The following is a 22,834-nucleotide window of genomic DNA, read 5'->3' as shown; positions in this document are numbered from 1 at the left end:
AAATGATTTTTCCGGCGGTGAATAGTGATGAACAGTGACGTGAATAGTGATGAACAGTACCGAAAATTGTTATATATGGGTTTTTGGATGATTCTTTTGTGATAATATTGTTGATTTGATGATTTTTGTCGTTGTTGTGGTTAGTTAGGGTGGCCGGAAAAGTTTGTTGTGGTGGTTAGAGTGGTGGTTTGGTGATGAATGTTCAAGAATGTTCTTGAATATTCATGAGATTTTGTGATTTTGAATTGTTTTGATGGAGAGAGAAAAGATGAAAGTGTTTGTGATGATGTGTAAAAAAATGAGTAGTGTTTTGACTTTGACTGATGACTGGGCTTTTATAGGTGATGTAGTGACTGCTGGACCAATAGGAAAATGACACGTGGACTGGACTTTGTAACAAACTTTTGTGGACAAATGAAAAATTGACATGTGGACTGGACTTGTAACAAACTTTGACCAACTTTGACCTGTAAAAATAACAAACTAAGGGGACCAAAATGCAAAATGACAAAAAGGACTAAAAATGTAATTAAAATAAAATTGGTAAAAAATGTAATTTGAAAACAACGTAAAGTGAAACGATTAAAAAAATGACAAAACGGACTAAAATGAACCAATTACTTAAATGAGGTACTTCAAAGTAACCTCTCTCTGCCGAAATTTCGTGTGAAAAGACCAAAATGCCCTAGGGACTAAAACGACTTAAAATGACTCAGATGTAATTTAAAAATGGTTTTTTGACATGGAATTTAAGCAGGAGCTTTATACGAACAAATTAAAAGACTCAGAGACAAATTTTAGAAATTAAACAGGGTTAATATGTGAAAAGACTAAAATGCCTCCTAGGGGCTAAACTGACTAAAAAATTCTTAAAATGGACTTTGACATGGAATTGAAATAAGGACTTATTCAAACCAGTGGAAAAGACTCAAACAATTTTTCAAAGATTGAAAGAAATTTTAACATAGGAAATGACTAAAATGCCCTTTTTCATGAATTTTGCAAATAATATTGAAACAAAATGCAGAGAAAGATGTAATTGATCAGAGACAAATCAAAAGACTTGAAATGCAAGAAAAGAAGAATTGAGTTAGTATTTTTAGGTCCAAAATTAGGGTATAACAAAAGTAAAGTACAAAATCCCTAGGCTTTACATTCTAACTTTTGCATGAATTTTAAAGTGTAAGAAAATAAAGACTAAGAATATAAGATGGAGGATGAGATGCTTATGGAATGTATGAAACATGAAGTAAAGTGGTTAGTAGCATAAGACATGATAGAATGGAAATTAAAAGCACAAGAAACACTAAAAAAAAAAACTTGACAAAAGATAACAAGACTCTTAACCTAAAAGTAGCAAAGTATGCCTAAAGTTTACCATAACATCAAGGCAATAATATGACCTATAATCCTCACATCATGACAATTTTCTAAAGGCTTTATTACAATTAATGATATGAGAATTATAAGAACACATGCAAGTCAAGAATCATGATATATTTTAGACATATTTGGCACTTTATTTTCACAAACAAACATTCACATGACTTGTAAAACAAGCAAACACATACAATATATCCACATGCAGTAAAAAAACACTTCAAAACAGTAAGAAATTCATTACAAATTCACAATTCACAAATCAATATCATGTATCATGATTAGGGATCAAGAACATGCACTTTTCACAAATTTTTAATATAAAACATCACAAAATAGCAAGAAAAGCATCACATTATTTTTTATCAATTTTTAATATGCAAAATCATCATAAAAATATCACAAAACTAACAAGAAATATACATGGAATTTTTTTAGAATTTTAAAGGATTTTTAAACTCAAGAACATGCAAAACTTCACAAATTTTAACAAAAATAGTAAACAATTTAGCAAGAAATACCACATATATTTTCCCTCAGGTTTTTACACATAAAAATATCACAAAAATGTCAAGAAAAAGTCAAGAACATGTAGAAAATTTTTAGGAAATTTTTTATCAAAGTTTTGAACACATAGAGGTGCAATTATCAAAAGTAATGTACAAAATAGCAAGAAACAAGTAAAAAACGAAAATCTGTAAAGAAGCAGGTCCAGGCCCAAAGGGAAATGGGTCCTGGATCATCCAAACGCATCAGGGGCGTTGGATTGATCCAGTTCGTCCTAACCCTAGATCTAACGGTGGAAAGCTTGGTCCAGAGGTGAACCAGACTGGTTCAAACGAACCGGTCCGGTTCACACTCCCTTATAAACACAAGAAGCCGGTCTAAACCTCATTTCTACACTCTTCTTTCTCTCTCTTCTCTCAAATCTAGTGAGAGAAGCTCTCACCTCTCTCTTCACCGGCGTTCTTCCCTTCGCCGTTTTCTGGAAAAGAACGGCTGAGGAAGATGAAGATTCATCGGAATCTTCATCATCACCGCCGTGAATTCCAGATTCCGGCAACACTTCAGACAAAACGGTTTGTATGGATCTAAACCCTAATCCACTTGTTTTTTCCCACAGATTATGAATATGAACTCAGTTCTTAAAAATAAACGGTGAATCTTCGTAGATCTATGTTTTAGGGTTCGGTTAAAACTTTTTTGAATCTTTTCAAAGTTCTTTCGAAGGAAAGTGTTTCTACGTCACCGATCTATTCTGATTCACCGTTTATTTGTGTTAATAGACCTTCGTTGAGCTTTTTGCAATGAAAAACGAGGAAGTTTTTGTGGTTACCTGGATTGAACTGGAGATTCGAACAAAGATCCTCCAGAAAGCTTCTGATTCTTCTGGTAAGTGTTGAACCGAAAATAAATCGGTGAAACTCTTCTTCTTCTTCACCGGTTCAAAACTTTGCTTCGATCTTTCTTCTTCTCACCTTAAACTGTGATCGTACAAATTCGTCTTTAGGTGACGAATTTGTGCTTGAATTGCAATTATTCTAGTTCGATGATGAAGATTCAAGTTCGAATCTCTGAGAACTGCGATGAATTCGCTTAATTTTGCTTCAATTTCTGGTTCTGGAAATTTAGGGTTTGATGAATGTTCTTGGTGTTTCTGGAAACAGTTACGATTTTGATCTTGATGAAAAGAGAGAGAATTGGATTGTGTTTGTGATGTGGCACTGAATGAATGGTGATTCCTTCTGTGCATTGATGAGTTGGCTCGTATTTATAGCTGACATGTGTACTGCTGGACCAATGAGCTTGTGACATGTGGACTTGGGCTTGTTTGGCTCGGCCTTGGACTAATTTTGGCTTAAGGGCCTTTGTGCAATTCTGGAAAGTTAGAGGACCAACTTGCAAAACTAAAAAAAAAGACAAAAATAAACTTGATACAAAATAAGGACCATTGTGCAATTGTTAGAAAAAAAATGGGACTACTCTGCAATTTTAATAAAAGGACTAAAAACAAATTCGAAACAACAATGACTTAAATGCAATTTTAGAAATTTGAGGACTAAAAATGAAAAATTAAAAATAAAATTGAACTAAAATTGGTAAATTTGACTAAACGTAAAGGGAAACAAAAAATAAAATCAACAAAAGGACTAAAATGAACCAGCCACATAAATGATGTACTTCAAAGTAACCTCTCTCTGTCAAAATTTTATGTGAAATGACCAAAATACCCCTGGGGACTAAACTGACTCAAAATGACTCAGATGCAATTTTAAAATGGTTTTTTAACAGGGAGTTAAAGCAAGAGTTTGTACAAGCAAATTAAAAGACTCAGGGGCAAAAATTTTAGAAATTAAACAGAGTTTTAACACTGGAAATGACTAAAATGCCCTTGAGGACTAAACTGACTCAAAATGACTCAAATGTAATTTTTGAAATGGACTTTAACATGGGATTGAAACAAGGACTTATACAAACCAATTGAAAGGACTCAAAAAAATTTCAAGGACTAAAATGGGTTTGAATGCAGGAAATGACTAAAATACCCTTTTGTTATGAATCTTGCAAATAATATTGAAATAAAATGCAGAGAAACATGCAATTGATCAGAGACAACTTCAAAATGACTTGATTATGCAAGAAAACATTTGGATGGTTTTAAATGCAAGAAAACATAGAAAAATACACAGTTGAAAAGATTTTTAAAGCTAAACTGGGAGATAAAGCAGGGTAGAATATCAGTGTAAAACAACAGCAAACTGGCAATCTTTCAAGAGTAATGGACATATATCAAAGATGGAAAAACATTTTGAGCAAGTATTTTTAGGTCCAAAATTAGGGTATAACAAACCTCAAAAATGTCGCCCACAGAATTTTTGTCGTACACTTTGTTCATCATTCGTTGATAAGTGGCGCCTACATTCCTGAGTCCGAAAGGCATTACTTTATAGTAATAGTTTCCTAATTCGGTTACGAACGTAGTTTTAATTTCATTGGTTTTAGCCATGGGTATCTGGTTGTACCCAGAATAAGTGTCCATGAACGATAAAAGTTTATAGCCGGACGAATTATCAACTGATTTATCTATGTTAGAAAGAAGATATGCATCTCATTGGAGAGCCAAGTTGTATACTTGGCCTCAGAAATGAAATTTTCCTCTAAGAGGTCTTTTATAGCTTTTTCAGTAGTCTCTGCTTTTTCAGGAGACTGCTTCCTAAGTTGCTGAGCTACAACGCTAGCACTAGGACTAACTGTCAGCTGGTGACAGGCGCCGTTAGGGTCGATTCTGGGCATGTCAGCAGCACTCCAAGCAAATAGGTCAGCATTTTCCCTTAGGCAAGCAATCAGTTGGGCTCGCACTAGTTCAGGAAGCTCTTTACCGATTTTGAAGTTCTTTGAAGGGTCGTCTCCAAAGGGAATCAACTCGAAGTCTCCATTAGGGATTGGCCTAAGAATTTCTATGTTGAGTGGGTGCTTATTTTCCTTCTTTTTCTATTTCAGTCTAATTTAGTGAACCTGGAGTCGAGCTCAACCATATTGGAATCCAGAATGCTCGCAGCAGCTTTTCCTTTATCATTAAGGACTATTGAGCTAGGGAAACCGAATCCATAATTCGGTAATACAAAAAGGAAAAAAAAAATAATAATCACCAAATCCTATGGGGACTTATCCTATTTGCCATATCAACATTTGTCAATGAGAACCTGATGTGGCATTCTTGTTTTTATTTTGTTAATCATTAAGCTTTTAAAAGATGATTTCCTTCTAGCCGCCCATTGTTGTGAAACATGACAGTTGTTTAATGTACAAATTCTTTAGATTTTTCACTGCTTTAAAAGGTGATTCTGCTTCCTAAAATCTAAGCATCAATTAGCAGAAGAGGCCCCATGATGTGGCTATATTACTATATATGTTATGGAGTATTCCCACATAATAATTACCGTACTTTAACAATAATTTTTCTCTTGGAAAATGCTATTTATCTAGAAAAATAGCATCAAGAATTTTTCAAGACACATGTGGCAAGTTTTAATTGCATGATTTATTTGTTCACTTCCTATTTTTCAGCCATACATCCTTGAATTGTGGCAAATAGTGCATTGTGATTGGCTGCTCTTTATTCTTGAAGAATTCTTGATGTTATTTTTCTAGAGATATATCATTGCTCTTTTCTCTTAATCATTATTTAATAGTTGATTTTGTCCTCCTAGAAAGCATGACATAAAACAGGATTAGGTTTTCTACCACAAAGTGAATAATATGTTACTTGCGTTCACATTTTCACACTAGAAATACCCGAATTCATAACCGTGTGTCCAATTATTATAATTATAACATCCTTAGTAGAAAATTATTCATGATTGAAACATGTGCATTTACATTGAAGCCGTCTTATAACAACCGCTAAAATATATGTCATAATCATATTGTTTTTCTTGTTGTGGATTATGCAATTTCCATGATGCATGTATCTCTTATAATAGTTTCCGTGTGTGATACTTCTTACACACAAAGAATGATTTTGCTAACGAGTACTCTAAGGACATTCTTTAAAGATTTTAGATTAAGAAATTATTCACTTAAAAAGTTAAATACTTCAATTTTCAATGCATTAAATTCATAATTTTTTTATAAAAGTTTATTATTTAAGGTCCTTTAAATAGTGCATTTAAGGCACTCGTTAACATTTCTCTACAAACTAAGGAAACTGTCAAACTTGTTAGACTAAATAGTTGCTATTTAATAAACAAAATGTTTGGATTTTCAAGGTGGTTGAGCCTTAACAAGGCTTGAATTGTCCGGAGATTCGAATGAACCTATTTAAATTAGACTAAATAGGTGAAACATCCATCATTATATAAATAGATTTTTTTTACGATCCATTATTGATGTTCTTACTTTGTGATAACTCATTTTACTTTCGCGTAAAAAGAAGACCTCATTTCACTTCTTAAGAAATGAAATCCACAAAAACTAAAGTTTGAAGGGGAAACAATAGTTAGTAATAATTATAGATAGAATCCAAAGAAATCGAATAGAATATTCTCATTGTCATTTCACTAAAACCATCAATTATTGCGTTTATGGTTTTCTTCTGGAAAAACAAGTTGTTTTTCGTTGGTTCTCATGGATTCTTTCCACTTGAAGTAGCATGACCCTTTTTGTAATCAAAAAATTCAAACGTTATAGACTTGTTGCAGTCTAGTCCTATTCGCTAAACCAGCACTATGATAATAAACGACATGGGTGTTGCAAGAGGATATTGACCATAATTGATTAATGATTTCTATAGGGAACAATGAAGATTTTCAAGGACCACATAAATCCCATCGATGACCCAATATAATTTCTACAGAAGACCACGCAAGCCTTTTTGCCAATCTAATGAAGTTACAAATTGATGTGGCCATAATATGAGGAAAGGGGTGATTAAGATGCCATGACACACTATACAAGTTCTACCAATACTTGAATCAGATTAGACTCGATAAAAATAGATTATAAGAAAAAGGGCAACCCTTAGCATACACCTGATTTTTTTTTAGGGAGAGTCAATGAGTTAAAATCAATTTTTTTTTTTTTTTTTTTTTTTTTTTTTTTTAGGATGAGTTAGAATCAATTTAACACTTAATAGAGTAAAACAATTTTTTCATTAGATATTATTTACCAACCCTTAGCATACAGCTGTTTTTTTATGGTGAGTCATGAGTTAGAATCAACTAAACACTTAATAGAGTAAAACAATATTTTTCATTAGATGTTATAAATAAAGAGACCTCGTCTGGGAAAATATGTTAAAAATTTATTATAAGTCTTACTTGTTATTAAAAATTATTGGGTCAACCCTATGTGCCCTTTAGAAAATCTAGAAATAAAAATGTATAGACAAAATAATCATACAAAACTTGTGCAATCATATCTAATCTTTTTTGTGGTGGCCGGGGTTTGAACACTACACCTTGCATATATTATGCATTGTTCCTATTAATTGAGTTAAGCTCACGATGACCAACCATATCTAATCTAATTACAAGCAAAAGGGTTAAAAAAAGTTGATGGATTTGTTCCAAATTTTTTGTGAACAATTTTTTATTGTAATTAGGAACGAGGAGGTACTTGGAATTTTAAATTTGATATAATGGTCACCGTGAGCATAACTTAGTTGGTAGGGACATGCATTGTTATAACAGGGGTCGGGTTCGAACTCTGGACACCCCACTTTCAAGGTGAATTCCAGCAACTAGGCTACTTGAATTGACCAATTTTTTTTTTGTTGATATAATGAGTTTTTTTTTATAATTTTTATTTAATTTTTTTATAATATTTAATCTTTTTGCTATAATTTAAAAAAAAGTTGTTTTAAAAGAAGCTTTTAATAAGAAATCGGTTTAATAACCTTCTCACAAAAAGTCATTGTAAGTATTTCATCATTTTATTACAATTTTTAATCACAAAATTTTAAACATCTATAAAATAAGAAATTATTTCGAATAGTTTCTCGTAAAAAAAATATCTAAATCTCTTTAACATGAATATCTGAATTACTCTCTTTTACATGGCTCAAGGCTAAAATGACAACATTTGCCTACACTTATCATGAGTGGTGGCAACACCTTTATTTTATCTCGGCATTTCTTTGTAACTGTTATTGCTGTTTTGCGGCAGCTCACCTTTGTCTGCTGCTTTTGTAACAACTCTTTTTGACTTCCCTTAACACACCTTGTGCGGGGGAGGTCCCCTTTGTTGTGTTAATAAATATCTCATTTTGACTTGTTCAAAAAAAAAATTTACTATTTTTTATTATTGTCTGTAGGTAGTTACTTAGTAGTATAAGTAACATTTTCCTCTATGGAAAACGGGTCACAATTCAATCATACTGAAAACTTACGTTCAAACAATCCGCCCGCATAAGGAGAAACGAGCAACAAGTCCTAATGTAAACAATTATACATTAGCGAAAAGACGGGCGCTCACGTGCCTGTTTTTTCGTTCTTTTTACTGCATCAACGTTTGAAAATTATGAATGATGTCTAATTATAAAATTTAAATTTTGATTAAAAGTAAAAATATAAATGTTTTTTCCTTTCAAATTATAACAAATCAAACTAACCATACTTATCTATTTCAATGAAACCAACAACATAACAAAAAAAAAATAATAATCTAAATTCTTATTTTTTTTTAATGACACCAACAACAATTATTATTATAAAAAAGTTGTTGTTTAAGAGTATAATTGGGATAATGAAAAAGTAAGTATAGATACATTCATCTAGTTAGTTACACTTTTTAAATGATAAAGGAGAAAACTGGACATTCGTGTTTGTTACACTTTTATTTTAATATTTAAATTTATTATTATCTATTTGTTGCATGTGTTATTTGTATTGAAAATTGAGGACAATTTTTGAAAGTGAAAAAGTAGTTTTTTTCTTTATATAGAGTATAGATAAAAATCATTTTTAAAAATATAAATTTAAAATAATTTTTTTAAAAAGAAAAAAGAAATCTATAACAAAGTACATAATTGTGTGAACTTATACGCAAGTACCTCTTCTCATTTGTTTCTCTCAATTTCCTTCTTTGTTTCTAAGCCTATGAGAGAGAGTCCCTACACGACCAATCAATGAACAAGTCTTCACGTGTCTTATGGACCAACCCATGCCCCCACCAACTTCATCTCTAAGCTGGTCTTTTTTCTTTTTGAATCCAAATAAGTTTGTCTCTTAAAAAATAAATTTAGTCCGGAAAACGCTAATTTCTATCAAATTAGTTTATATATAATTTTTTGAAAGAATCAAATTAGTTTATATTTGTAATGTTAATCAAAATGCAACTCTAAACAACAGGTAATTGAAATGACAGACAATTTACTAAGCGATTAGATCCAAGTGGATAATAAACTTAAGTTAACAACAATCGTTTTTAAAAAAAATCTGAATTAAGATTTTAATTAGAATCATCTTTGACCATTTTTCATTTACATTTCGATGGAACTTTAAATTATCAGGATTTCGTTCCCATGTGACCCGAGTGTTAAGACCCACAAAAAAATACGACTAGCAAATTAACAAATTAATTGATAATTTCCTCAACAAAAAAACGAATTAATTGATAGTATTAAGTAGGCAGCTCATTTGATAAGTTGAGAGATGAGGAAAATGGTATACCTAAGAACGAGCGTTTAAATGTAAAAACTAACATAATTAATGTTTACTAAAAAAAAAAAGTTGTAGAATCACATATTGTCCACTAGGTTGAAGTGAGTGTATTATGTTACAAGCAACATCATAATTAGCCAATGTTAGAATCACTCGTCATTTGCGGATTTAGGACTGATTTAGAATCGGTTGACAGTTGATGTAGAATAGACTGACATCTGAATCACTCGTCAGTCGCGGATAAGAATGACTACCTTGTTGAAAGGAAATAACTTAGCCGACATGTTAGTTTTATGTTGCTTTCGAGATAGTTACTTACATTGATGGTGTTAGCCATGATCATACTACCTTTGTTCCTTTTTAATTCTACAAATACCATTTTGTAAAGTTTATTCAACACAAACAATCAGTCAAACAAGTCTTTACATATCATTATCATTTTTCTTTTATATATTATGTCTTCTTGGATAATAGTTCACATTTTAACACTAGCCACAAGTACAAAGTCTCTTTTCCAACGTAATCACTTGATAAAAAAGGAAATCATTGTCACAAGTACAAATTATCTTACATATCATTTTATCAACCGACAAACGACTAATCAAACAAACAAACGACTAATCAACCGATCACTTTCTAATTGGCTAAACACCAAGTTTTGCACTATGAGAAAATTTAATTACTCATATTGGGATAAAACATAAAAATAAAACCAAAATAAAAATGTAGCAAGTAAACTCATCAATTAATGTACCTCAAAATCTTCAATATTCTTTTTATCTCTTGAAATTATAGCATGAGAGTCATTCTCATCCAATCTAATAGCAGGATACGCGATGTTTACATTCCGACAGTAGTGGACTCAACACACCAACATTTTCAAAATACGTGTAAGCTAGATGGCATAGGACTCACTAGTAGAAAAATTTGAACTATAGCTCAAGCAAGAACTTATTTCTAATTTTGGAAAAGGTATCCTTAAATTGGTTAACGAACAAAATATTTTTATTGTACACGTCTTTCCTTTATGTTACTATATGGTGAAAAAAATAAAGTAGAAAGATTTGTGAGATCTCTTTTTGTTGTTACTTTTCCTCTTCAACTTGGCTTCTGAATGATGGCTTTTATTCCATCTTGATTCTTGTCTATAAAACAAGCTATAACTCCAAAAACAAAATCCTAAAACTATAATTCCTCCTAAGGGTAACCTTGGCGCAACTGGTAAAGTTGTTGTCATGTGATTGAAAGGTCACAGGTTCAAGTCCTGGAAATAGCCTCTTGTGTAAAACAGGGTAAGATTGCGTACAATACACCAAATTGTGGAACCCCTTCCCGGACCCTGCATATGCGGGAGCTCTAATGCACCGGGTTGCCCTTTTATAATTCCTCCTAAGTAGACGGTCTTCATACGTATTCTCATGAGTCATAACTTAGGAATAGTTGACTTAGTCACTCACAAAAAACTTCTTTAAATTCTGGCCAAAACCTTATTTTAACTCAAAGAATCAACACAACACAACACAACCTTCTATCTAATACCAAAAAGAAAATGAGTTTCTTTGGAAAACAAAACATTGTATTCCTCAAAGGATTCATTATCTTGTTTCTTAGTTGTATAGCCACAAGGTTTAACTTTTGTCTTTCCAACATCCCTTTTTCATTAAAAACACTTCAACTAAAAGGACATTTGAGTTTTGATGAAACTAGCCTTAACAAAGCATCAAGAGATTTTGGCAATAGATACCAATATCATCCTATGGCAGTGATGCATCCAAAATCAGTTTCTGATATTGCAAACACAATAAAACATATATGGCATATGGGACATAGCTCTCATCTCACTGTTGCAGCAAGAGGGCATGGACATTCACTTCAAGGACAATCACAAACTCATGGAGGAATTGTGATCAAAATGGAATCACTCAAAGTACCTGAAATGAAGATCCATGTTGGCAATTCTTCTCCTTATGTGGATGTCTCAGGTGGTGAATTGTGGATAAACATCTTGCATGAGACTTTAAAATATGGGTTGGCACCAAGATCATGGACAGATTATTTGCATCTAACAGTTGGTGGCACTCTCTCCAATGCTGGTGTAAGTGGACAAGCATTTAAGTATGGTCCTCAGATCAGTAATGTTCAGCAGCTTGAGATTGTTACAGGTTTGTATATAATCTTCTTTTGAATATATACCATATTGAGAAGGGAAAAGAAAATGATGTAGTTGCTTGCAGATATTCTTTTTTAAGTTTCTTTTTATAGAAAAATTTTAGTAGGTGAATTATGTTAGTTTTCAATGTTTGAATCTTTAGGATTCTTTCTGATGTCCCTTAACTTACCAATCAATTAAGTTGTTTGTGTAACTCACCAATCGATTTGTTTGTAGGGATTGAAATGGACTAGGCCGGGTCGGGATTTGTAAGGCCTAAGTCTGACCTACTTCAAAAATTTAGGCCTCAGCCTAGTTATTATCTGTAGTAGGCTCATTTCAAAGTCTGACCTATTACCCGCTCTTGTCAAATATTGATGGATTCTCCATTATCATAATAATAATACTATTTTGGGACAATATTTTTTACAAAATGATCACTTATTATAAGACAGATGGAGTATTGTCTTTTGTAAAATGAGGATTCATTGGACCTTGTTGACGTAAAAAATGGGTATCTAGTAAGTGCGTGTAAATTATTCACTCATGTTAGTTTTCAGGATTCGAATTCTGAACCTTCTTTTTTAACTTCTTTAATGCTTACGACCTGAGTCAACTATTTTGTCTTTTGTGAACCAATAATTCATTTGACCTTGTTGACGTAGAAAACGTGTACCTAATTATTGGTTGTAAATGAGTTTTCTTTTTCAAATGAAGAAAGTGCTTTTTTTCTTCTGACTAATAAAAGGTGGTCAATGAATGAATGCAGGAACAGGGGAGGTCGTAAACTGTTCTGAGAAGCAAAATGAAGAGCTCTTCCACAGTGTTCTTGGAGGACTTGGCCAGTTTGGCATTATAACTCGTGCAAGAATTCTTCTTGAACCAGCACCTTCCATGGTACTAATCACTAATGAGCATTTAATTTTTATTAAAATTTTGTAAGCACCATGATAAAGGGGACAACCCTAGCACTAAAACTTCTGCATATGCAGAGTTTGGGAAGGGGTCCTACAATTTGGTGTATTGTATGTAATCTTACTCAGTTTTTTACACAAGAGGCTGTTTCCAGGACTTGAACCTGAAAAATGACAACAACTTTACGAGTTGCGCCAAAGTTACCCCTCTAAACACCAAGTGATATCTAATAAAAATTGTATTGTTTGCAACAGGTAAAATGGATTAGAGTGCTATACTCAGATTTCACAGAATTCACCAGAGACCAAGAGAGATTAATATCTGAAGAAAATGCATTTGATTACATTGAAGGATTTGTTATAATAAACAGAACTGGTCTGCTAAATAACTGGATATCATCTTTCAACCCACAAGATCCAGTCCAAGCTAGTCATTTCAAGTCAGATGGAAAAACTCTCTTCTGCCTAGAATTAGCCAAATACTTCAACTTTGAACAAATTGATATAGTAAATCAGGTTCGTGACCAAGAACTCAATCTAAAGATTTTATATACACACATTGTAGTAAGTGATAGTTGCTTAATTAATTAGTGGAGTAACTAAGTTTTATGAAATTCAATAAATAAAAGTATAATAATGAATACATATTATAAATGTTGCATTTGTATTCTAATGTGTCAATTGTTGGGGAATCTGGGGAGCCCTATTCCTAGTTGATGTGGGACATAATGATTACCCAACAATCTCCCCATCATCCCCATCAAATGTGAATCACCCACATCACTAGCCTGATCCACTCTAGGATCCCGCTCCCCACCAAACCTATCCAGGGCTCTGATACCAATTAGGGAGTTTGGGGGAGTTTGGGGAGTGGCAATGGGCTAAACGTTCAGGACCAATAAGAGACTTAGACGCCACATCTCCACCCAAAACTTTAAGGCATCAGGTATATGGGTCCCCTCACTTATATATCCAATGTTTCTTTCATTCCTAATCGGTGTGGGACATAATCACTCACACTTGATTTTCCAACAATCTCTTCCTCAAGTGTGAGTCACCCACATTCTCACAAAGCAAATATTTAAACTAAGTCATATATAAGCAAATATTTTGAAACAGAGAAAAAATGTAAAACAATTATTCTGAGACGGATAGAGTAATAGGATATTGGTGTACATAATATTTATCAAATTATGAAAATCTTTCTTTATTAATACGAAGACTCTACACTTGTCTACATGGAGACTAATTTTTATTATATGGATTTTGCTTAAAAAACTTTTTCTCACTATGTTTGTTTATTTATGCAGGATGTTGAGAGACATTTGTCACGTTTAAACTATATCCGATCAACTCTTTTTCAAACAGAAGTCACATATGTAGAATTCTTAGACAGAGTGCATGTATCTGAGGTCAAATTGCGTTCAAAAGGGTTGTGGGATGTTCCACATCCATGGCTCAATCTTTTTATACCAAAAAGCAAAATACACAGTTTTGCACGAGTTGTCTTTGGGAATATCCTTACACAAACAAGCAATGGCCCTGTCCTTATCTATCCAGTGAAAAAATCAAAGTATATACTAATCTTTTACCACTCAATACTTAGAATTTAATGTCACTACTAGATTGATACTCATACAGATATTTTAGTAAAACATAGTGATATGACATGTGAAATTTTTAGGTTTAAACTGAAGATTTTGTCCTCTCATTTTTAAAACCAAAACCATTAGTAGCATTTTTCACCCTGCTCGATGTTGGGTTTTTTATTTTATTTTTTGTACTAAAGTGGCAACGTCAGTGATGATGATGTCACATCGACAAAAAAAACCTCGAAATTGAATAGGGTGAAAAATCTTAAAAGATGTGAAATAGAGATAAAAAAGCTCGGTTTTAAAAATGAGCGGATTAAAACTTTAATTTATGCAAATTAGAAGGATAAAAGTGCATTTAGGAAATTTTTTATATTTTAGCTACCAAGTAGTTATTAAACTTCAATATAATGTATATATGTTTTTTGCAGGTGGGACAATAGAACTTCAGTTGTTATTCCAGATGAAGATATTTTCTACTTAGTGGCATTTCTTACCTCTGCAGTTCCTTCTTCAAATGGAACTGATGGCTTAGAACACATACTAAGTCAGAACAAAAGAATTTTAGAGTACTGTCAAAGAGAAAATCTTGGAGCAAAACAATATTTGCCCCACCACAATACACAAGAGGAATGGAGGGTCCATTTTGGTACTAAGTGGGAGACTTTTAGTCAAAGAAAATTTGTTTATGACCCATTTGCAATACTTGCTCCTGGCCAAAGAATATTTCAAAAAACAATAACCACCTCTTGACTTTAGACAGCCTCACTGTTAAAATGAGAATATATCTCTTATGGCACATGTGACAAATAAAAATGTTACATGCTAGCTTAGACATGTTTGAATATAGGACCACACAAATTGATAGTGCACAGAAAAAAAAGGAGAAAAATAGATTTATAAAAATATGCATGGTTCTCTAAAAAAAAAAAATATATGAATGGTTAGATATGTATGTCTTTCAAGTAAACTAGGAATGTTGACTTTGTACAATTAATATTGATGCCCAAATTACCGAATACAGATCCTCTCCCGTGAGAGGTCTTATCCAGTTAAATCTAAGTTGTGGTTTATTCTTGTTTGTTTGTTGACTATGTTTTCAGTCGATGTATTTCGGGCATATCTCCATGCAATTGTCTTTTCATTTGTTTGATGTAGTTTTGTATTGTTCATCCCAAGTTGAAAGTGTTTTAAACACCTTCCAACTTGCGGGAGGGGAGACTATTGGAAATATATGTTAGTCATCTAGTTATTAGTTAGTTAGTCACCTAATTACTAGTTAGTACCTATAAAAAGGCTTAAGGTGTCACATTGTAACTAATTTCTTTTGAAATAATATTTAATTTCATCAATACAATACTTTCATAATTTTTCTCTAATTCCTTCCATAGATAGTAGATACCATGTCTCATAACAACCAAATAATTCTCCGCGTGCTGCTCTCAAAATATTCAAGTATCAGACCAGGTTCTTCCTATTTTTAATTATTAAAGGAAAATCATGGACTAAGGAAATGCAATTCCTATGCTTCAAAACCAAACAAATTGTGAGTTAAACTTTAATAAAAGAAATACTTTCATAATTTTTCTCTAATTCCTTCCATAGATAGTAGATACCATGTCTCATAACAACCAAATAATTCTCCGCGTGCTGCTCTCAAAATATTCAAGTATCAGACCAGGTTCTTCCTATTTTTAATTATTAAAGGAAAATCATGGACTAAGGAAATGCAATTCCTATGCTTCAAAACCAAACAAATTGTGAGTTAAACTTTAATAAAAGAAACCGTAAATAGTAAAATGAATAAAATATTCTTTTTTTTCTTGTGTGCATTTTTTTTAGGTTTTATTCTACTTGTTTAATGAACTTTTCACCTCATCAATTACTAACATATATGTGATTAATCCTGGCTCAGGGACAAAAGGAAAGGTAGAGAAAATAGAGAAACACTCTTATATTCTCAAAGAAAAGTTATATTACTTGAATGATTCAATGCTTAAGTATGCCTAAACACTAGGTGGTGAGTCTTATTTATACTACTCTAGGAAGGCTCTCCATTACAAACTAAAAATATCTAGAAACAAAGAAAAGTCTAGAGATATGGATACTCTAGTACATAAGACTAGAAGAATCTAGAAAAGTTAAGATTTCCCTAGTGCTTATTTAGTAGTGTCTAGTAGCTTCCTTATTATTCCCTAGTATTCTAGAGACTTCCACATTATTCTCTAGTATTCTAGAGTCATCCATATTATTCTTCCTCATTCTAGAGACTTCCATATTATTCTTCATCATTCTCCCCGGGTTGGAGAAGACCCGTCCTCGAGTCGAAAGTTTTCTTCATCGCCAAAGTATGGTGAAAGATCAGCAACATTGAAGGTAATAGAGACTCCATAGTCACCTGGTAGCTCTATTTTGTAGGCATTATCATTGATTTTCTGCGTAACTCTAAAAGGACCATCAGCTCTTGGAGATAAATTGGCATTTGGTTTGTTAGGAAATCGTTCCTTTCGCAATGTTTGTCTTGCTGAGTTTTATACCTTGAATTTTGTTTTTCAATTCTTCCACGAACTTGTTCATGCAACTTCTTGATTTCATTGGTCCTTTGTTCCACATCTGCACTGTACTGCTGAGTGCTAGGTGATGGAGTTAAGTCCAGTGGGCTTAGAGGACGCATGCCATAAACCACCTCAAATGGACACTTCCCAGTAGCTTGATTGGTGGAGTTATTATAGGCAAACTCAATCTGTGCAAGGATAAGATCCCATTGCCTCAAATTCTTTCCCACAAAACTTCTAAGTAAGTTCTCCAGAAGTCTATTAATTTCTTTTGTTTGCCCATCTGTCTGAGGGTGACTAGCACTGCTGAATTGGAGTTTAGTACCCATCTTCTTCCACAATGTTCTCAAAAAGTGGCTTATGAATTTAACATCTCGATCGGATGTGATGGTTTTTGGGATGCCACGAAGACGAACAATTTCCTTGAAGTACAAGTCTACAACTTGGACAACGTTGTTAGCCTTCTGACATGGTATGAAATGTGCCATCTTAGAAAACCTGACGACAACTACCATTATGGAATCCTTTTGTCGTTGAGTTCGAGGTAGTTCAAGGACAAAATCCATACTAACATCTTCCCAAGGTGCCTTAGGGACTGGAAGTGGCGTATATAACCCTGTGTTCTGACTTTTGGATTTGGCCAAGTGACATCTCTTTCTAACTTAGGCCAATAGCCTTGACTAAGGCTACTGTTTTATCTCACCCAAAATGTCCTGCTAGTCTTCCATCGTGAGCCTCCCAAATAATTTCTTCCCTTAGAGAGCATTGGGGAATGCATATAGTTCTTCCTTTGAACAAGAATCTGTCATGTTTGTAATATCCTTGTGATGATTGTGGATTAGTGGAACTCCAAACTCTACCAAAGTCGGGATCATCTGGATACAACTCCTTGATAATCTTAAATCTGATAACCTTTGTTTGAAAAGTAGAAAGTAGACTATGACGTCGGCTGATGGCGTCTGCTATAACATTCTGGACTCCTGCCTTGTGCTTGAGTAGAAAAGGATAAGACTGCAGAAACTCACTCCAAGCAGCGTGTCTGCGACTGATCTTTTGTTGAGAGTTCAAATGCTTGAGGGCTTCATGATCAGAGTAAAGAACAAACTGCTTATTCAAACTCCTTATTCAACAAGTAATGGCTCCAATGCTGAAGAGCACGAACAACTGCATAAAACTCCTTGTCATATGTGGAGTACATGAGCTTCCCATTGTTGAGTTTCTCACTAAAAAAGGTTATAAGATGTCCCTCTTGGCTGAGAACAACTCCAATTCCAGTGTTCGAAGCATCACAACTAACTTCGAATATTTGGTCAAAGTTAGGAAGGCTAGCACGAGTGCCTCGGTCAAACGCTTCTTAAGTTCCTTAAAGCTCTTATCAGCTTCTTCAGACCACCTAAATTTCTCTCCTTTGATGCATTCTATAAGAGGGGTGGCAACCGAGCTAAAGTTTTTAATGAACCTTTTGTAGAAAGAACGTAAGCCGTGAAAACTCCTTATAGCATGGACAGACTTTGAAGTTGGCCAGCTGTTGATAGCTTCAATCTTGCTTGGGTCAATTTTTATTCCTCCAACAGTGATGATGTACCCAAGAAAATTTACTTCGTCGGTCAAGAATGAGCATTTCTTGAGGTTGGCATAAAGTTTTAGCTCACGAAGAGTTGGGAGCACTTGTCGGATATGCCATAAATGCTCTTCTTTGCTTTTGCTATAGATCAAAATATCATCGAAGTACACAACTACAAATTTACCAATAAAGGGCTGAAGTACCTAATTCATTAGCCAAATAAATGTACTAGGAGCATTTGATAACCCAAAAGGCATAACTATCCACTCATAAAGACCGTCTCTTGTCTTGAAAGCAGTCTTCCATTCATCTGCTGGACGAATTCTGATTTGATGGTAACCGCTTCGAAGATCAACCTTAGAGAAGATATTGGCACCATGTAATTGATCCAACATATCATCGAGCCTGGGGATTGGAAATCGATACTTAATGGTCCATGCACATTCTCCAACTACCATCCTTCTTCGGTACTAGAAGTGCAGGCACAACACAAGGACTGACACTTTCCCGAATCAACCCTTTCTTGAGCAACTCTTCAACTTGGCGTTGGACTTCGACATGCTCTATTGGACTCATCCTGTAAGCCGGTCTGTTAGGAATGGAAAGTCCGGAGATGAAATCAATTGCATGTTGTATGTGTCACATCGGAGGAAGTCCTGATGTAATTTCTGATGGTACGACATCTGAGAATTCAACGAAAAGATGCTCAACCTCCTTTGGAATTGTGGATCCTTCATTGGACTCGACCAACAGGACAAAGCTCATGTCTTGGACATCGTTTGTTTTGACCTTGAATGGTTCTTTTGAGACTAGAGATACTATTGGCTTGGAATCCTTTTTGCCTTCATCAAATGCATTGGGTGGTAGGGGCACCAACTTGATTTTAAGACCATCTTTCACAAAGGTGTAAGTGTTGGCATAACCGTCGTATAAGGCATGACGATCATATTGCCAAGGTTTCCCAAGAAGCAGGTGACAAGCATCCATGGGGATGACATCACACCATACATTGTATTGTACTTTTGCCCAATGGAAAAGGATACAAGGCAACGCTTAGAGACTCTGACCTTGTTACCTTTGTTGAGCCATTGTAACTTGTATGGATGTGGGTGATCTTTCGTCGGCAGCTCCAATTTTTCCACCATATAGTTGGATACAACATTCTCACAGCTTCCACTGTCAATGATGACATCGCAAACTTTTCCTTGCGAGGTGCAGCGAGTGTGGAAGATATTGTGTCTTAGCCATGGTTCTTCTTTGACTGTTGTGGTGTGTAAGCTTCTACTAACTATCAGTGATTCACCGCAATCAGCAAGAACAGGCCCTTTGTCATATATTGGCTCGCCTATCTCTTCTTGTTCTAGCGCTTCATGAATATCTTCTTCTTCAGAAGCTTCATGTATCTCCCCTTTGATGATGGTGATGGTTTTGCGATTTGGACAATCAGAAGCAATATGTCCAAACCCTTGACATTTAAAGCATTTAGGTGTCTTAGAAATGTTCTCTTTGGTGGTCTTTTGTGGCGGTTTACTTGAGGAGCTAGGTTCTTTGGTTGGTGGGTTGTTGTGATGGGAATAATTTCTGGTAGAGGAAAAAGGTTGGTATGATGTTTTTTTAGGTAGTTGTTTCTCAACCCGGATGGCTAGACAAATAACATCATCCAAGATCCAATATTGTTGAAGTTGGACTAGGTGTGCAATGTCAGTGTTTAGCCCTCCAAGGTATCGAGCAATCGTTTGCTCTTCCTTTTCTTGGATATCACATTTCATCATCAACTTCTAAAAATCTCTAGTATATTCTTCTACCGACATAGATTTTTGACGGAGATTTTGTAATTGAATAAAATTGTCCTGATAATAATCTGGAGGTAAAAACTTATGGGTTAGTTCTCGACGCATCTTCTCCCATGTCTTGATCTTGCTTTTCCCTTCACACTCTCGCTTCCTTTTAAGATTTTCCCACTAAATTGAAGCGTGTTTCTTCAGCTTGACAACAATGATCTTTACTTTTTGCTCCTCTGGAACCTTCTTATACTTAAATACTCGTTCAACAGTTTGTAGCCAATCCACAAACTCATCAGGTTGTAGCTTCCCTTCAAAATCTGGAATGTCTACTTTGATATCACTCATCCGAGTTTGACGACAATGTGAGCGACTACTTCTGGAAGATGAAGAGTCACTACCAAAGCCATCATCATCATTTCTTCTTCGTTATGCTTCCAATAATGCTTGTTAGGCGTTGACAGTTTCCTGGAGTAGTTGAATTTGTCACCTCATTTCTTCCATCTCAATTTCATGCAAAGGTCTTTGGTTTTGTTTTTTTGGTGGCAGTTTGACGATGGTGGTTTAACAAACTATTTGGTGAAGATTGTGGTGGTGAGTGGTGGTTTTGTTGGTGGTGACGACTTGTTAACCAAGGGTTTTCTTCACTTCCCAAACAAAATGACAGTGTTAGTTTTGCGAACAAAATGCCCGCAAAGTGAACTTTTCCAAAGGCAACTCCTTGCTCACTTGAAAACTCACTTTCCGTTGATTTTTTCGCTAAAACTCAACTCCGAGGTATCGTAACCAGCTCTGATGCCAAATCTGGCTCAGGGACAAAAGAAAAGGTAGAGAAAATAGAGAAACACTCTAATATTCTCAAAGAAAAGTTATATTACTTGAATGATTCAATGCTTAAGTATGCCTAAACACTAGATGGTGAGCCTTATTTATACTACTCTAGGAAGACTCTCCATTACAAACTTGAAATATCTAGAGATATGGATACTCTAGTACATAAGACTAGAAGGATCTAGAAAAGTTAAGACTTCCCTAGTGCTTATTTAGTAGTGTCTAGTAGCCTCCTTATTATTCCCTAGTATTCTAGAGACTTCTATACTCCCTCCGTCTCACAATAATTGTCTCTTTATCATTTTTTCTTTTTCTCAAAATAATTGTCACTTTAGAATACCAATGCAGCATTTATTATTTTTTTCCCATTATTATACTCTTATTTATTGAATTTCATCCAACTTAACTACTCCACTAACTACAATTAATAAGGGTGTTTTAGTAAATGATACTAATTTTATCATCAAAATCAACACAATTAATCATTTCCTTAATACCCGTGCATAAACCTTAAACGACTATTATTTAGAGACGGAGGGAGTATTATTCTTTAGTGTTCTAGAGACTTCCACATTATTCTCTAGTATTCTAAAGTCATCCATATTATTCTTCCTCATTTTAGAGACTTCCATATTATTCTTCTTCAAATCCCGCTATGACACTGTGATGCAGTCGATACTCGATATCACTGAAAATTCTAATGGTTGTACTTGTAACTATTATTACAAAGTTCATTTATATGCTTAAATTCAATTTCAAATATTTAAGTCGGTACGTATGTCCTTCCTTTATTAGATTATTTTAAAAAGGAATAAATGTTCCAATCACTTATAAAGGAAAAGATCTATTAAAAGGTTAACAGACAAAAGGAGAAACATGTTACTAGTGTCTAGGATATTCCATTACATGGGTGTGTTTCAAGGGAGAATGAACGATAATTAGGTGCTTCTTGAATACACATATCATCCATTGAAAGTTGCTTTTGGATTCTGGTTTCAGAACCACTCACCAGAAAACCATACAAAATGGAATAAAGCATAATAATCTTTACACGTAGAGAAAACACAATGCATTGATTGAGAAGATTTTTGCTGGCTCAAAAGTTTAGACCATTCAACAAAAGAGCTAAATATAGTTCAAAAAAAGAGAGCATTGACTTTTCTATAGAACCTAAAGGTCATTTAATTGCTTCAGAAAATATACTGATAGAAAGAATCACAACATTGATAAGATATGCTATATCTATCTCGGGAAATATGAGGATAAATGTAAACTTTTTCATGTGGCCTGCGAATATTTGTCATCATCATTGTATCTGCATCAATATTTAATGAGTATAGCTATATAAAGCGAATGAAACTATCGCGAATGCATAGCGAACTAGAAATTACCCACGTCAAAACTTGGAATTGAGCAGAACTTACGGTAAGGGCAATGCAAAAAGTGGAATTATATTCAATAAAAAGAGATTGGAATTCGCTTTAACTAGCAATTTCCATATTAAATTTCTAACGTCATTATTTTGCTCATGGAAAATGTTATTTCTCTGAAAAAATAGCATCAAGAATTTTTCAAGATACAAATGGCAAGTTTTAATTGCATGATTTATTTGTTCACTTCTTATTTTTCAGTCACACCTCCTTGAATTGTGGCAAATAGTGCATTGTGATTGGCTGCTCTTTATTCTTGAAGAATTTTTTATGTTATTTTTCTATAAATATAGCATTGCTCTTTGCTAATTAACATTATACTGAAGTGTTGTAATAATAAACGAGAATAAGTAAATGGGGTAGTTCAAGGTTTGAAAATTGTTTTTCACACTTCACTCAATGTTAAGAAACACTATGAAATGTTAAGAAACACTACTGGCCGTTAAAATCAATGGGCAGTTAACTGTTGATAGAGT

The 22,834-nt window shown here is 33.9% G+C and overlaps 1 protein-coding gene and 1 pseudogene across 1 annotated transcript; one reads left to right on the top strand and one right to left on the bottom strand.

Moving 5' to 3' along the window:
* Positions 1 to 11,041: 11,041 nt before the first annotated feature.
* LOC146929224 (cytokinin dehydrogenase 6-like) lies at positions 11,042 to 15,270 on the top strand. The gene is made up of 5 exons (XM_085701241.1): positions 11,042 to 11,704; positions 12,461 to 12,588; positions 12,861 to 13,121; positions 13,916 to 14,178; positions 14,629 to 15,270. Exons 1-5 carry the CDS (start codon positions 11,092 to 11,094, stop codon positions 14,948 to 14,950), a joined length of 1,587 nt encoding a protein of 528 aa, XP_085557367.1. The 5' UTR covers positions 11,042 to 11,091; the 3' UTR covers positions 14,951 to 15,270.
* A 3,818-nt stretch (positions 15,271 to 19,088) lies between these two features.
* Positions 19,089 to 20,527, bottom strand: LOC146929223 (uncharacterized; annotated as a pseudogene).
* Positions 20,528 to 22,834: the final 2,307 nt, after the last annotated feature.

Source organism: Medicago sativa, chromosome 4, assembly GCF_051527215.1.
Source record: "Medicago sativa cultivar Bolivia chromosome 4, Bolivia_mono, whole genome shotgun sequence".
NCBI classification, from domain to species: Eukaryota; Viridiplantae; Streptophyta; class Magnoliopsida; order Fabales; family Fabaceae; genus Medicago; species Medicago sativa.
The sequence above is the reverse complement of the archived record's forward strand: the minus strand, read 5'-3'. Positions and strand labels throughout refer to the sequence as shown.